Below are 15,230 nucleotides of genomic sequence, written 5' to 3'. Positions count from 1 at the left end.
AAGAAAGATATAAAAAGAGATAAGCATACACATTATCCTGTAGTTCACTAACAATACCCCTTAGAAGGTGACAGTCGATTTGGAAGTCTCAATGTTCAACTTTAGCTTACCCGAATAAAATAAGAATTGAAAGCAAGGTATCGAAAGATATTGAAGTTTACCCCCCTAAGAAATCAAGGATATAATGATTGACAACTTACCCCAAAACAACAGATCAAAACTCTCAGCGGAAACAAGAAGAAATACCTCAGGAAGAAACCACAAATCCACAGGATTGTTAGCTTCAAACTGATGAACTCGTAATGCCTGTTTGTCCTTATCAACAAGTTCCAATTTTTCAATTCTTCAGCCTCGAATCTAGACGTTACTTCATCTTCTATTATGGCTTCCACTCCCACCTTGATGTAGTCCACCACACTGGACAGATCGAAATCTTTGAATACTTCCTGTAAGAATCAGAAAAGTATTACACCTATTGAATTGAATGATTCATATTCAAGCCGAGTTAATTTTTACTGATCTAGTGTTTTTGGATCAATAATATTCTTGGTTAGAAGCATTCAGTGCTTTTTAGAATAACATTTCTTGGTTTAAGACTACTTAATCTACAAATCGCTGTTGAGAGGATCCTCGAATATCATAACGTCACATTGAAAATATCACAAAATAAATAATATCATTATCATTTCCTGAAAAATAATAACTAGAAAATGAGATAATGTAGACCAAATCTATTCGAATATTCCTACTTGTACCCCTCTGCCTTCAATGTGATGTTGGAAAAGGAATTGATCAAAGGATCTCAACATATATTTTTATCTCTTGCATTACACAGGGGGTTTTTTTCGAGGTATATAACTTTAAGTTGGCATTACTGTTCAAGATGGCGACCCCCTTTGTATTATTTTTTTTTAATCTTTAAACACCATTGTAACTATTATTGAGTACATATTTTTGGGTTTGTCCTGTCATGTACTCCATTTGAATAAATAAATAAAATAAATAAATAAAATAAATACAGGGTATTTTTTTCATCTGAGCCCAATATGGAAAAATTATTAATAAAAATATTGTTTTATTTTATGACATGAATCTATAGTTAAATTTAATGCCCAACTTTAAGACTCTCCTTCCATAAAATAGAAATAACGGGTGTTGGCATTACTGTTCAAGATAGCGACCGGTTTAACAGCTGTCAAGTGATTTATTCTCAGTTTGGTTTGGCAATTCATTATGAATAGACTCACGCCTGAACAACGCTTGCAAATAGTGCAATTTTATTTCGAAAATAATGGTTCTGTGCGGAATACGTATCGCGCACTACGTCCATTTTATTTTGTTTAGCGATGAAGTGCACTTCTGGTTGAATGGTTACGTCAACAAACAAAACTGCCGCATTTGGAGTGAAGCTGATCCTCAAGTGTATGTCGAAACACCGTTACATCCAGAAAAACTCACACTTTTTGTGCGCTTTATGGGCTGGTGGAATCATTGGTCCGTACTTCTTCAAAAACGATGGTGGCCAGAACGTTACAGTCAATGGTGATCGGTATAAGGCCATGATTAGTAACTTTTTAATTCCTGAATTGAACAACCATGATGTCCAGGAGCTGTGGTTCCAACAAGACGGCGCAACATGTCACACAGCTCGTGCCACAATCGATTTATTGAAAGACACGTTTGGTGACCGCCTAATTTCACGTTTTGGACCTGTGAATTGGCCCCCAAGATAATAATAATAATAATAATAATTGACTTTATTCCCACAAAACAAGATCAATACAAATAATTTTACAAAGAAAAAAAATAACCTCGAAAATGTGAGAATAGGCGGAGTCCAGTGATGCACCTAAGTACATCTTCTGTTCAACTCAACCTGATCTTGTGATTTAACACCGCTAGACTACTTGTTGAGGGGCTATGTAAAGTCATTGGTCTATGCGGATAAGCCACAAACCCTTGACCATTTGGAAGACAACATTCGCCGTGTTATTGCCGATATACGGCCACAAATGTTGGAAAAAGTCATCGAAAATTGGACGTCCAGATTGGACTACATCCGAGCCAGCCGTGGCGGTCACATGCCAGAAATCATATTTAAAATGTAATGCCACAAGATAATCTTGCGGATAAATAAAATTCATGTCAATCGAATAATCCATCGTTGTTTTATTGCAATTTAAAGTTCTAGAGCTCTAAAAAAAACACCCTTTATATCGAAACGTATCTTTGCCATTGTTATACTGTATAGATAGTGTTTTGAATTAGAAGTAACAGAACCTTGATAAACAAAGACCAAAAATGCCAACATGCAAAAGAAGTAGCCTCTTAAAAATTCTATGTTTCTTCCTTTAGATAAGGTTCTCTGTGAAGTTCACTCTTTGTTGTCGAATAGATTTGATTGCAAAGATTATCATCATTGATGACCAATTCTTATGAACTCATAATTTATTTGGTGCCTCACCTTCAAAGCAATCTCATTTTCAGGACTGTTTTCCTCCACTTTTTCTATTTTTTTGGCAGGAGTAGGTGGTCCCGGTACTAATATCAAATCTCTACTGATTAGAGGGTTGGAATTTGGTATGTAGCCGTTCTTGTGCGTTCCGTTGTGCTTGTTGGTATCCACCTCGTCAACAGGTGTGTTGTTTGAGCTCTCGCTGTATCCTTCATCGTCACTGTCCTCTTCGGGTTTGCTTTTGTTCTGCGCCGATTCTATGTTCTGTCTTCCATACTGAAACATAATGGAGATTCTACATTAGAAATTTATGTGTGTAAGAGGATAGTGGTTACAGTACAAAATTTGTAAAGGGTTTTCCAATAGGAATTTTACTATTTAAAATAATTATAATGGCAACACTGTGTGTTTTTTGACATTTATTATGTCATTTGTCTTTTGTAGTTTATGTCATTTAATCGTACAAAAATATAGGCTCCAACAATGTTTAGAAATTGTTTAATTATTTTATCAGTGATCATTTGTGAATATTGAGAAAAATTCGCCATTCATCGTATTGTAGAAAAAGTACTGATCTGTACTTGATACCGCTAAAATTTTTTTTCAGTATTCACAAATGAGCATACATATATTTTAATCATATCAATTTAAAAATGTCTAAACGTTGTTCAAGTGTGTATCTCTCCATGATCGAATGACATAACTTATTGAACAGAAATGTCAAAAATCATACGCAATGTTGCCATTATAATCATTTAGAATTTCATCATACATATTGAAAATTCTTATATTGGGAAAATTAGTCACTAACTTTGCTGGTGTCAAACAATGAGAATGCATTGAACTCAGAGCGTCCAATAAGTTTAAAATTTAAACATTTATGTCTTCCAGAAAACCAGTCAGGGTGAAATAAATACAATACAAAATGTTAAATTTCTTGATAATTTGAGATAATCTATGAGTGACAGAGAGAGAGAGAGAGAGAATCTAATAATGAATATATAATTCGATAGGAGTAGAGAAACCTTCTGAAAAAATCCATGTTTTAGCTTCTACAGTTTTTTTTAAAGATTAGAAATATTTATATTGTGAAATTTAATATACCAAAGGGATGCTTATTCTAATACATTTATTTTATGATCAGCAAAAGTGACACCGACGTTCATTCCTGCGCCAATTGCGCTCTTGGGGACCACAGGGTGTGTCCTAATAACGGTACGAAACTGTTCATCAAGTTTCTTCGTTTCTGAGAAAAAACGGTGAATATAAATATTATTGAACCATTTTGAAAGAAATTTGATACAGTTATTTAAAATAGTAAGGTCGAAATTGTTTATTTTTTACTTTTAGTTTTTATTTTATGATGTCATGGAAAGTTTTCAGAATCGGAAGTGAATTCAATTTTTTTTCTCGAAAATGAAGCTTGATGTGAAGAAAACACAAGAGAAGTTTAACCTTCAGTTGTTTAGTTTAAAAAAATTTCGAGAAGTCAGTAGCTTACTTATTCTTCTTGATAATATCATTACTGTGGTGTTCACTGAGACGCCACTGGTAATAATAATTTCAATCTAGGACTAAATAAGCCCCTTTTCATTGAAAATGACTGTATACCGTTTTTCCCTTGAAACTTCAACGCCTTCTATCTCAGAAACGAAGCAACTCCGGAAAAAATATACTCATAGAATTTTTTTTTTTTTCAGAAACATACTAACGATCACTCTCTGAAGTTCTTATGAGGCTTTCGACAGCTGGAAATTGTTTTTCAGATAAACGTTCTAACGGGTGTTTTTTTTCGAGGTATATAACTTTAAGTTGGCATTTCTGCTCAAGATGGCGACCGATTCAAAGCTGTCAAGTGATTTATGATATTATGATTTGGCGATTCATCATGAATAGACTCACGCCTGAACAACGCTTGCAATTGGGGTTGAGTTGAATAGATTGCTAGACTTCGCCTGCTTCTCTGAATAAAGACGTTATTTATTTATTTATTTATTTTAAATAGTGCAATTTTATTTCGAAAATAATGGTTCTGTGCGGAATACTTATCGCGCACTACGTCCATTTTATTTTGTTTAGCGATGAAGCGCACTTCTGGTTGAATGGCTACGTCAACAAACAAAACTGCAGCATTTGGAGTGAAGCTAATCCTCAAGTGTATGTCGAAAAACCGTTACATCCAGAAAAACTGACTATTTGATGCGCTTTATGGGCTGATGGACTCATTGGTCCGTACTTCTTTAAAAACGATGATGGCCAGAACGTTACAGTCAATGGTGATCGGTATAGAGCCATGATTACTAACTTTTTCATTCCTGAATTGAACAACCATGATGTCCAGGAGCTGTGGTTCCAACAAGACGGCGCAATATGTCACACAGCTCGTGCCACAATAGATTTATTGAAAGACACGTTTGGTGACTACCTAATTTCACGTTTTGGACCTGTGAATTGGCCTCCAAGATATTGTGATTTAACACCAAGACTACTTTCTGTGGGGCTATGTAAAGTCATTGGTCTATGCGGATAAGCCACAAACCCTTGACCATTCGGAAGACAACATTCGCCGTGTTATTGCCGATATACGGCCACAAATGTTGGAAAAAGTCATCGAAAATTGGACGTCCAGATTGGACTACATCCGAGCCAGCCGTGGCGGTCATATGCCAGAAATCATATTTAAAATGTAATGCCACAAGATTATCTTGCGGATAAATAAAATTCATGTCAATCGAATAATCCATCGTTGTTTTATTGCAATTTAAAATTCTATAGCTCTAAAAAAAACACCCTTTATATTTCATTCTGATCGAATCTATAGTTTTGAAAATTATCTGAAAAACAAAATATTGAACGAATTCAATCAATTTCAAGTTTCTAGCTCTTTTCATTTGGGAGTTATCGTGTTTACAGCTTGTCGAGCGGACAGACTGATGAAGTGTGATCTGTTCAGGAAACGACCGCATTAAACAAATTGAATATATGGCGAAAACAAAACGAGAAATTGGGAAAACAGACGTCCAAATCGAGTAAAACAAAATATCTTAAATAATGGCATGTTACTATCCTGCATTTACCTTGTTGAAAATAAAAAATTAGTTATTAAGTATTTTTTATATTTCTTAATGATGGTTCTTAAAGAGAAAAAAGAACAATAAAATTATGGAAACGCTTTTCAATTATAGTACCGTGTGTTATTTACTATTGTTTACTTATCATGTTCATAATGCTGGAAGCATTTTTGGTTGGTACATGCAATACCAAAAAAAAAATGAATGATTTCCTGTTGGTATAATCAGCTATAATAACTTCTTGAGAACGGACAGTTTTTACTGCCATTACCGGACAAAATGAGGACAATAAGTTTCACGTCAATAGTTTTTGTAACTACCGCATTAGAGAACCGAAAAAAATCCAGAAACTTTCAGTTTGAAGCACTTGAAATGAAAATAAGAACGTTCTAAAAAATGTTTCAATTGTAGCATAAAGTAATCGTTATTCCCCAAATACAAATTGGAAAAATTGACAATAAGAATTAGGCGAGCAGGCATTTTATACGCTCTCTTCTAAGCCATATATTAAGCCAAGGCCGACATGATTCCAATATAGTCAATTAAGGACGCTTTATTTCTTTTTTTTTCTGGGGACATTGTGAATTTTGGTCGATTCAGTCAATTAGTCAATCTATCCAATGCTTCCAGAGAAATTTCCGTATATTTTTTCAATAATCAAAAGTCGATACAATATTCAAAAAACTGATAGCTATAATATATTTCGCACGAATCAATTCAAACCATTATAAAATTTTGTTTGGGCATGAAACGAACATGTTAGAATATAATGACATGTTAAACCGAATAAATTTCGATCTCACATTCATAAAATTAATTGCAACTTGTTGTGAGACATAAAAATTATATCAGAGTGAATCAAAATTGGTGAGAAAATGTTAGCATTTTTTTTTCAATTGTCGCGTTGTTATACATATTTTGAAATTGATCTTAATGCAGAGCAGATTCTACATAATTAATTTGATTAAATTTCTCTATGTTTACGCCAATTTAGAAGTTGATCGACATAGATGCCAAGGAATTTTACTGATTCTGACAATTTAAAAGTAGACTGTGATCTGTTTGTGTCGAAATTAGAACATTTGACTTCAGAAAAATATAATAAGAGTTTATTCAGAACATAAATACATAAATAAACTATACTATAATACTGTAGAGTTAAGTTTAAACTATTAACTGTGCACAGCAATATGTTCAGCTTTTTCTGATAGTTTTTCATAGACCTCAGATCCAACTGATAAATTTGTTATATCGAAATAATTTACCACATAGCCTTCATTTCTAGGTATAATTTTTCCTAAATCATTGATACAGGGTGTTTCATTGGGAAACGGAAATACTTCACAGGTGCATAGGTGGCACCAAGGCGGTTCTGGAGATACCCCATTTATTGGGTCTTACTGTCTTCGTAGCCGAGATACAGGGTGTTTTATGAATTTTGCCCGTTTCTTTCTGAGGCCATATCAAACGAACCACCCGGTATATTTTCTTCATATTTGGCAAATATGTTCCTAATTGAGAGCCCAAACGTATCATGCAATAACCGCCTTTAAAATACAGGTCCGGGTTAACAAAAAATTATGAATCGTTTGAATCCTCGAAACAACACCCTGACATCGGAATTTTGAAAATCTGTTTTAATATTCGGAAACACCACTAAAAACTAAACTGAGACGTGTACTTCAAATTTTCGCGCAGATAGTTTTACTGCACAAATTTTCAACGTAAAATTGAAGTTTTTAAGAACTTGAATACCTGAAAGTGGTTTGAAGTGATTTTTAACAATGAATTATCAAAAATATTGAATCCATAATTATTTCAACATTACTTTGTAATTCATTTTCACATTGGTTTTCCTTTTTATAGCTGTATACTATTTCAGTTTCTATTTTTGAGTTACTCTCTCGTCGTTTCGCATTACTGCACAAATTTTCAAATGCTTCAAGTGGTTTAAGAATGCTCTAGGGAAAGAAATTTGGCTCTAATGAAGAAGTGATTACCTAGGTTGAAGCCTATTTCGAAAACAAAGACGAATCTTTATACAGAAAAGGTAGATTTAGAAGAGCGTTGAAGGATGTGCATCACTGTTGAAGGTGACTATTTTGACCAATAAAGTAGATTTTTTAAGAAAAAATGTGTTCTTGCTGGCTGGGCCCGGAACTTATTAACAGAATTGGCCGATTCAAAATATTTCTCAATGAAAATAATAAAAAAATCAGTCAAACACCTATCTGATTCGTACATAGGACTTCTCCGATCTAATCTAGTGTGTAACCAGCGCGTAGCAGAGTACAACGAATGGTTATTTTCAAATCCTGCCTACTACGACCAGCACACCTAACAAAACCGTTGTTAAGGCTTAAATCACAAGGTCACAGACGATCATTCAGTCAATATTCCACACATCGGACAGGAAGATTAGTCATCCTTTTGCGTGTCAACGCACTCTACCTTTACCTTTACAACACATACCAATTGTCGAATTTTCCTTCGCAGTTTTCCACTGAAAACCGCCCGATTTTCGCCATAGCGAACACAGCCTCCTTAATTTTCTTGTCGTGATCGAGATGCCGCGCCAAGGTCATAAGATCGCAGTGTGGAGGACCAGAGATTGAGCGGCCAATCAAAGTCCGATCATTCAGTCGGCTAGTGTCTGTCGAATCCATAGACGTAGTCGAATCGATCCCGTGTATGAACCGTGTTGGGGATATACGGGGTGTCTCAGAAAAGGCATATATGTTCGAAGAAGCTCTATTGTTCCCTCCGCCTAACCTAACGGAGTATCACAACTAGTCAAGGGGAAACACAATGATTTATTATTTCTTATGAAGGAAATGGGAATGTCTAAACTTAGAAAGGGCAGTGTGGGGTTTTTATAACGGTTCAATAATAAAGGCCAACGAAATGAAAAGAGAAATTGGTACCGGAAATCCAACAACTGAATTTAAATGATCTCGAAGTGCTGATTCAAAAACTCCAGTAGATTTTTTCTATCACCTCTTGTTTCTGAGATACAGGAATTGATGTTGATTCTAACACAAACCAAAAATTGAAATTTCATTTCCCACTCAATATTAGAAGGCAAATATATACCTGGAATTATACCTGAATCAAAATGACCTGGTATTTTGTAACAATATGTATAAAAGGACCTTAAGCCAAAATGGGTTTCACAGAATACACATCAGACGATTGTCGCTTTTTTATTGACAGTTGAAAACGTAGTTTGAAATGTATTCTTCTACAGGGTTCTCCAATAAGAGGTTTTATTTTGAATGGCTTGCTATTTGGGCAGCTGTCACTTTTGGAGCTGTCATCTTTTGACGTCAACGCATTGAAATTGTTAAAATTCACCACAAAAATACAGTCGTAGTTCGCAAACCTAAAGCACTTTTGGTTCGACCGGCAATAGTGTAAAAATAGTGGGAAAATTCGAGCTGTTGGGACAAGTTGGTGATGTGAAGAATCGAAACCGTGTGAGTCGCTCAAGAACAACTGAGAATATTGATGGTGTAGCCTGAGGTGTTGACGAAAACACAGGTCGATTCCTCGTTGATTTCAGGAATTAGGCTATGCTTAATTATTTTTTATGGCCCTAATTGGAAGATATTTATTTTTAACAGGACGACGCTACGTGCACCATAATCAACGAAGCAATATCAATTCTGCAAAAAAAAGTTAGCAGTCTTATTTCTCGAAGAGGTTATCAGAAGTGGCAACGGAGATCTTGTGATTTAACACCTTCAGAATTTTTTTTTCTTGACTTTTTCTTTGGGGCCACATGAAATATAGGAGGAAAGATTCCATCAGAACATTGAGACAATAGAAGATCGATATCAAGGACGATGAGATATCCACATGATGATCCACTTTACTTCAGCGAAACTACTGAACTTCATGCTAGAATGTCATATAAAGAGAAAGTGATCAGTGACTGTAATACATTATAGTCACTAATCACTTTCCCTTTATATGACATTGTAAATTCTAAATACGTGTATTTAAGCATTTACTATAAAATTGATATACATATAAATGTATTTTTTCTAACTGACAATAGTAATAGTTGAAACGTGAAATATACAAGTTGAAAATAAGAAAAGCTAAAAGTAGCATATATCAAAAAATAATTCTGTTGGACGAAACCTGAGGGCTATTTCAAATTCTACGTCCAAAGATTAATCAGGAACAGTTGAAAATCTCAGGCACCTAAGTGTCTACTTGATCTTGCTTTGTATCAGGAAAGAACGACAAATTGATAAATTGAAAAGCTCGCTTGAAGGAAGTTTACAATTATGTTTATCGATAATTGGCACAACTATTCTCTGTACCCAAGTTAAATCGAAAATAATAAACAGAAATCCTTTGTTCCATCCAACTCCACCTGGCCGATTATCTAAGGAAATCAAATTAAAAAAACATCAGTACCAAGAAACCTCACAACATAAAATTGAAAATGATTAATAACAAGGACACCTTATTGATTTTGAACGTATATGCGAATTCTGGCCATATTTTCTCACATACAGTATACCCCAGAAATATTTCATGAATTCGGGACACCCTGTATAACTTCCGCACTTTGACTGCGTGATGATCAATCCCAACGTTAACCATCAAAAGGTCGAGAATCCAAAGTTTGAGTGATGTAATCTAAATAGTAAATATTTTACATATGATCTCAGCAAAAGTTCAGATCTTCCGAAAGTTCAAATTTACTGAGGCCGAATTCTCAAGAAAAACGTGCCAGGTGATTTTCCGTCACGTTAATGACAATTAAGCTCTGTGATGTGCGATCTTTGACCACAGATACAAAAAAAATTATCGTATAGATACTAAAACATCACTATCTTGCAGTTGGAATCTATTCGGAAGAAATCAACCTTGGACAGAACGTTCCTTGAATGAAAAAAATCTAATAAAAACGCTTCAAATCACTCTTTCGCAAAATGTTAAACCGCACTCTAGATATGATTAAGTAATCGTTCTTGCCAAATGATAAGAATTCAGAGTGTTTCAGATAAGAAACTAAAATTTAAAATGAGGCAGCAACTAGAACATGTGATCTATTCAAGCAATTTTTGAGGTTTTCTTTGAAAACAAAAGGTATCCACTAAGAATCAAGGGTATAGAGATTTAGGGGGTATTGATAATTACCACCCCTCTCAACCAAAAATAAAAATTAACACATAATGAAATTTGTTTTCGATTAGCCCTCAACAAAAAAATTTTACGCGGTGTTCCAAAATTGGAGGTACAAAAGAAAATGACAGATTCTTAGGATAATTTTAGGAAAAAAAAAGTACCAAAAAAATGGCCCGCAAACGTTTTATTTTTTCGAGATACATTGGCATCACTGTTCAAGATGGCGACCGATTTAACAGCTGTCAAGTGATTTGTTCTCAGTTTGGTTTGGCAATTCATCATGAATAGACTCACGCCTGAACAACGCTTGCAAATAGTGCAATTTTATTTCGAAAATAATGGTTCTGTGCGGAATACGTATCGCGCACTACGTCCATTTTATTTTGTTTAGCGATGAAGCGCACTTCTGATTGAATGGCTACATCAACAAACAAAACTGCCACATTTGGAGTGAAGCTAATCCTCAAGTGTATGTCGAAACACCGTCACATCCAGAAAAACTGACTGTTTGGTGCGCTTTATGGGCTGGTGGAATCATTGGTCCGTACTTCTTCAAAAACGATGATGGCCAGAACGTTACAGTCAATGGTGATCGGTATAGAGCCATGATTACTAACTTTTTCATTCCTGAATTGAACAACCATGATGTCCAGGAGCTGTGGTTCCAACAAGACGGCGCAACATGTCACACAGCTCGTGCCACAATCGATTTATTGAAAGACACGTTTGGTGACCGCCTAATTTCACGTTTTGGACTTGTGAATTGGCCTCCAAGATCTTGTGATTCAACACCGCTAGACTACTTTCTGTGGGGCTATGTAAAGTCATTGGTCTATGCGGATAAGCCACAAACCCTTGACCATTTGGAAGACAACATTCTCCGTGTTATTGCCGATATACGGCCACAAATGTTGGAAAAAGTCATCGAAAATTGGACGTCCAGATTGGACTACATCCGAGCCAGCCGTGGCGGTCATATGCCAGAAATCATATTTAAAATGTAATGCCGCAAGATTATTTTGCGGATAAATAAAATTCATGTCAATCGAATAATCCATCGTTGTTTTATTGCAATTTAAAGTTCTATAGCTCTAAAAAAACACCCTTTAATTACTTATAATTAATCTATTCATCACAGTTAACTAACTGGATCTCAATAATAATTTAGATTTTCCTGAGGATTACTAGAGAATTGTTTTTCTCGAAATCGAATGCAGATACGACAAGACTACAAGAAGTCAGAAGTGTAATAATGGACCAAATTTTCTTTTTACATTTTTATAAACTACCAGTGGTCCACCAAAATAAAGTTCAGGAGGAAATAAGCGGGCACTGTTCCAGAAAAAATACCACCCTGTAGATTTGCATTCAACATCAGCATATCACATGATGAACACTTTAAATTAAAATATCTATGCTATATTTAAGTTGAATATTTTGTGAAAAGAAGGTGTTATGAGGAAAAACCTCAAACTTTAACACCCTGTATCTCGAAAACAAGACGTTTGCGGCCCATGTTCAGGACTTTTTTCTTAAAATGGTCCGAGTAATATCTCACGTTTCTTTGTACCTCTAATTAAGGAACAACGTGTATAAGAATGAAGCTGTATGTGTTGCGCCGACTTTTATGCTGACACTGTATGAATAAATGATTTTATTTTAAGAGAACATTGAAATTTTTACCACCATTCGTAATAATGACTCCAACAACATTATTAAGCAATGTGTTATGTGTTAGTCTTACATAAAAACGGAACGATTACATTTCTATTGACTCAAAAGATTATTACAAATTGTTCTAATTCACATAAGACATACAACCATTCAGAATAATATGTACATATATCGATATTCTTAGCATGCTCAATTAGAAACAGGAATACAAGTGTTTGATAGGTTTTATATTTATCAAATAACCCTCGTACATACTATATGGCACATTTATATGGAAATTTATGCATTTGGAGAGAACCACTACGTTCTAGACATTTAATATCTTAAAATCTCGAATAATCTGGAAAATTTTGTATCTATTTACCAGACAGTGGAAAGATGAATATTCATATGCTGAACGAAAATAGATAGAAGAAAGTGTCATTAGAATAATCACCTAAAATCCATATACTTTTATAATTGAATGGAATAAATAACGCAACGATTTGCAAGTCAAAATTCAATAAAAAACACTGCAAATTCAACAAAATGTTTCATTATTTTCTTTATATCAAAGAAGAACTGAATTCGAAACAACTTACAGTTTTTTCTGTAACAATTCTTAAGGATTATTTTGGACATCATTAAACCAAAGGGGAATTCAAACATGTAGAAGGGTCAAATTATTACTTAAATTGCCTATGAAATTTTCAAAATTAAAATCACTAAAAGCTTCAACATCTAAATATAAGTATTATGAAGCTTTCAGCTTTATTGTTTCAACCTATAACGTTAATTATACATAGTTCTAGGATATTAATTCTTGCCATCTGTTAACAAAACAGAAGTAATGGTTATTACCTTAAGCCATAAATGAAAATATACATACTAAAAGGGTAAAATATAATGCATCACCTTGATTGCTTGATTACCCAAAAAATAACATTAGTTTTAATAAATATCTTCTTCATTACCTATTCGGTAAACATTTTACGAACATATTTGACTCATTAAACGTTAATATTTTAATTAATATTCTTTATACGCACTATAGGCATCAAATGAATGAGGAAAATTAAATAAATGAAATGCACATAAAAATTCGCCTTATTTCCTTGTAAGGGTAATCAAATTGTTTCATTTTCCATTCAATAGTTTTGGTCGTATAAATCATCAATTCAAAAACGATTTCATGGCTTTGCATACTACAAATGGAAAATTAGATGTGAAATAGCAATAAAAAGGAACCAAGATAACTTGGAAGCCTCTCTCATTTTGTAATAAATTGGAATTTCGGAGTTTTGAATTTTTTGTTTTTTGAACAAGAAAGAGAATGAAATTAAAACTTACCTCAAATATCATCAAAAGTATCCTAACATATAATCTCCTCACTCCAATTGACTTTCCGATTGCTGCTAAAAATACAATGCACAACAAAGTCGTTAAGAAGGGAGTGATTAATACTGAAAATAAGAAGGATAGGGTTGAAAGGAGCCACATCTCGTTGGTGTTACTAATCCAGATTTCACCGAAAAATATAATACATCACTGGCGGAATACGTAGCTACTTTCTATACTGTTCAAATTTCAAAAGCCGAGTGAGACCACTTATCTTGGAATTATTTCACGATATATCTAATCTTCGAACAAATACTTTCAATCGAATGGATCGTTATCTTCCTTTTCATCGGCAAAAATCAAAATTTAACACTCAAAAGCTTTGAGAAGTGGACGCTGTTCGGTTACATCTAAAATATCGCTCCTAACTTTGGATTCTTAAGGATCTATTGACGTATTTGCTGAATTTTTTGGTTATATTTTTCTGTCATAAGTATTGATGACATTTATTTTATTTCATTCTATAGTCGAGAAAAATCAATTGTTTTTCGTGTTTGCATTTTCATCGGTACTTCTAAAAAAAAATTAAAAAATTCATTTCGTGTATAATTTCAGATATGTAATACCCCGATATTATAATATTAATCAATTATTTGGCCAAATTATCGTTAGATGCAACGTATCGTATAATATGCCTACTTCTGACAACTAAACCTGTCAGTAGTCAAAAACGTTAACCTCCTTGACTCTAGTGAACTTTATCGAAGGAACACTTCGATATCTACAAATTTCATAAGAATTATTGAAAAGGGCATTTAAAAGCTCAAAATCTTCAAATCCAAAACCATGTCTCTTCCACCACCACTTCGAGTATCCCCTCTAATTAGGGTAAGAAACATATTAATATGCAACTTGATTATGTAATTGCCATAAAAATTTTCCCGACTAAAACTTCTAAGATATCAATCTAAATTAATAAATATCTTTTCAGTTTGCTAGATGGAGCTTACTTTCTGTTGGCGTAGTTTATGGTGCTTTCCATCATAATAGGTTATCCAAAAAAGAAAATCGTATAAGAGAAATCGAAGAACAACACAGAGAAGCTAGGGAAGCCCAATTGTTAATGGAAAAGAAAGCTCAAACCGAGAAAGAAATGAAAGAGTTGGAATCCTATATGTCTCCTAAAGCAGTTGCTTAGAATACTCTTTCAAAACTAGTAGAAGTCTAAAATATGTGTTGTCATCAATTTGATATATTAAATAAATAGGTTTAACTATTTCAAACTGTTTTCTTATATCCAAGTATTAAAGGGTGGAAATAAAGAAGGGATACTTTACAGATATTTATTCATTATTACGAACTCTCCAGGCACTATAAATATGTGAAATAAATTATATCACAATAAAAGCTAATATATATAATCAACACAAATATAATTTATCATAGTTTAAAAACTTTATGAAATTGTATCATTTCTAAAATACTTATAAAATAAACATCTCTCAAGGAAAAACAAATACAATTAAGTTTTAAAGCAGACACATCTAAAATTTCTTTAGAGAATAAAA

General features: G+C 33.8%; 2 protein-coding genes across 4 annotated transcripts in view; one reads left to right on the top strand and one right to left on the bottom strand.

Annotated features, from left to right (window-relative positions):
• The window catches only part of LOC123671575 (glycerol-3-phosphate acyltransferase 3), a 28,365-nt gene extending 14,268 nt beyond the window's left edge, over nt 1-14,097 (bottom strand). For all 3 annotated transcript variants that reach the window (XM_045605495.1, XM_045605496.1, XM_045605497.1), the window contains exons 1-3: nt 13,675-14,097; nt 2,465-2,731; nt 201-446 (exon numbers count right to left, since the gene is read on the bottom strand). In XM_045605495.1, the coding sequence (XP_045461451.1) occupies nt 201-446; nt 2,465-2,731; nt 13,675-13,824 (663 nt within the window). In that variant the 5' untranslated portion in view covers nt 13,825-14,097. The remainder of the gene's footprint in view (nt 1-200; nt 447-2,464; nt 2,732-13,674) is intronic.
• An 88-nt stretch (nt 14,098-14,185) lies between these two features.
• LOC123671576 (ATP synthase subunit e, mitochondrial) lies at nt 14,186-14,940 on the top strand. The gene is made up of 2 exons (XM_045605498.1): nt 14,186-14,550; nt 14,654-14,940. Exons 1-2 carry the CDS (start codon nt 14,509-14,511, stop codon nt 14,858-14,860), a joined length of 249 nt encoding a protein of 82 aa, XP_045461454.1. The 5' UTR covers nt 14,186-14,508; the 3' UTR covers nt 14,861-14,940.
• Nucleotides 14,941-15,230: the final 290 nt, after the last annotated feature.

This window comes from Harmonia axyridis, chromosome 1, assembly GCF_914767665.1.
Source record: "Harmonia axyridis chromosome 1, icHarAxyr1.1, whole genome shotgun sequence".
NCBI classification, from domain to species: domain Eukaryota; kingdom Metazoa; phylum Arthropoda; class Insecta; order Coleoptera; family Coccinellidae; genus Harmonia; species Harmonia axyridis.
The sequence above is the reverse complement of the archived record's forward strand: the minus strand, read 5'-3'. Positions and strand labels throughout refer to the sequence as shown.

Coding starts and splice junctions, on each gene's coding strand:
- LOC123671576 (XM_045605498.1), top strand. CDS start 14,509: ATGTCTCTTCCACCACCACTTCGAGTATCCCCTCTAATTAGG. Junction 14,551..14,653: donor GAGTATCCCCTCTAATTAGG/GTAAGAAACATA, acceptor ATATCTTTTCAG/TTTGCTAGATGGAGCTTACT.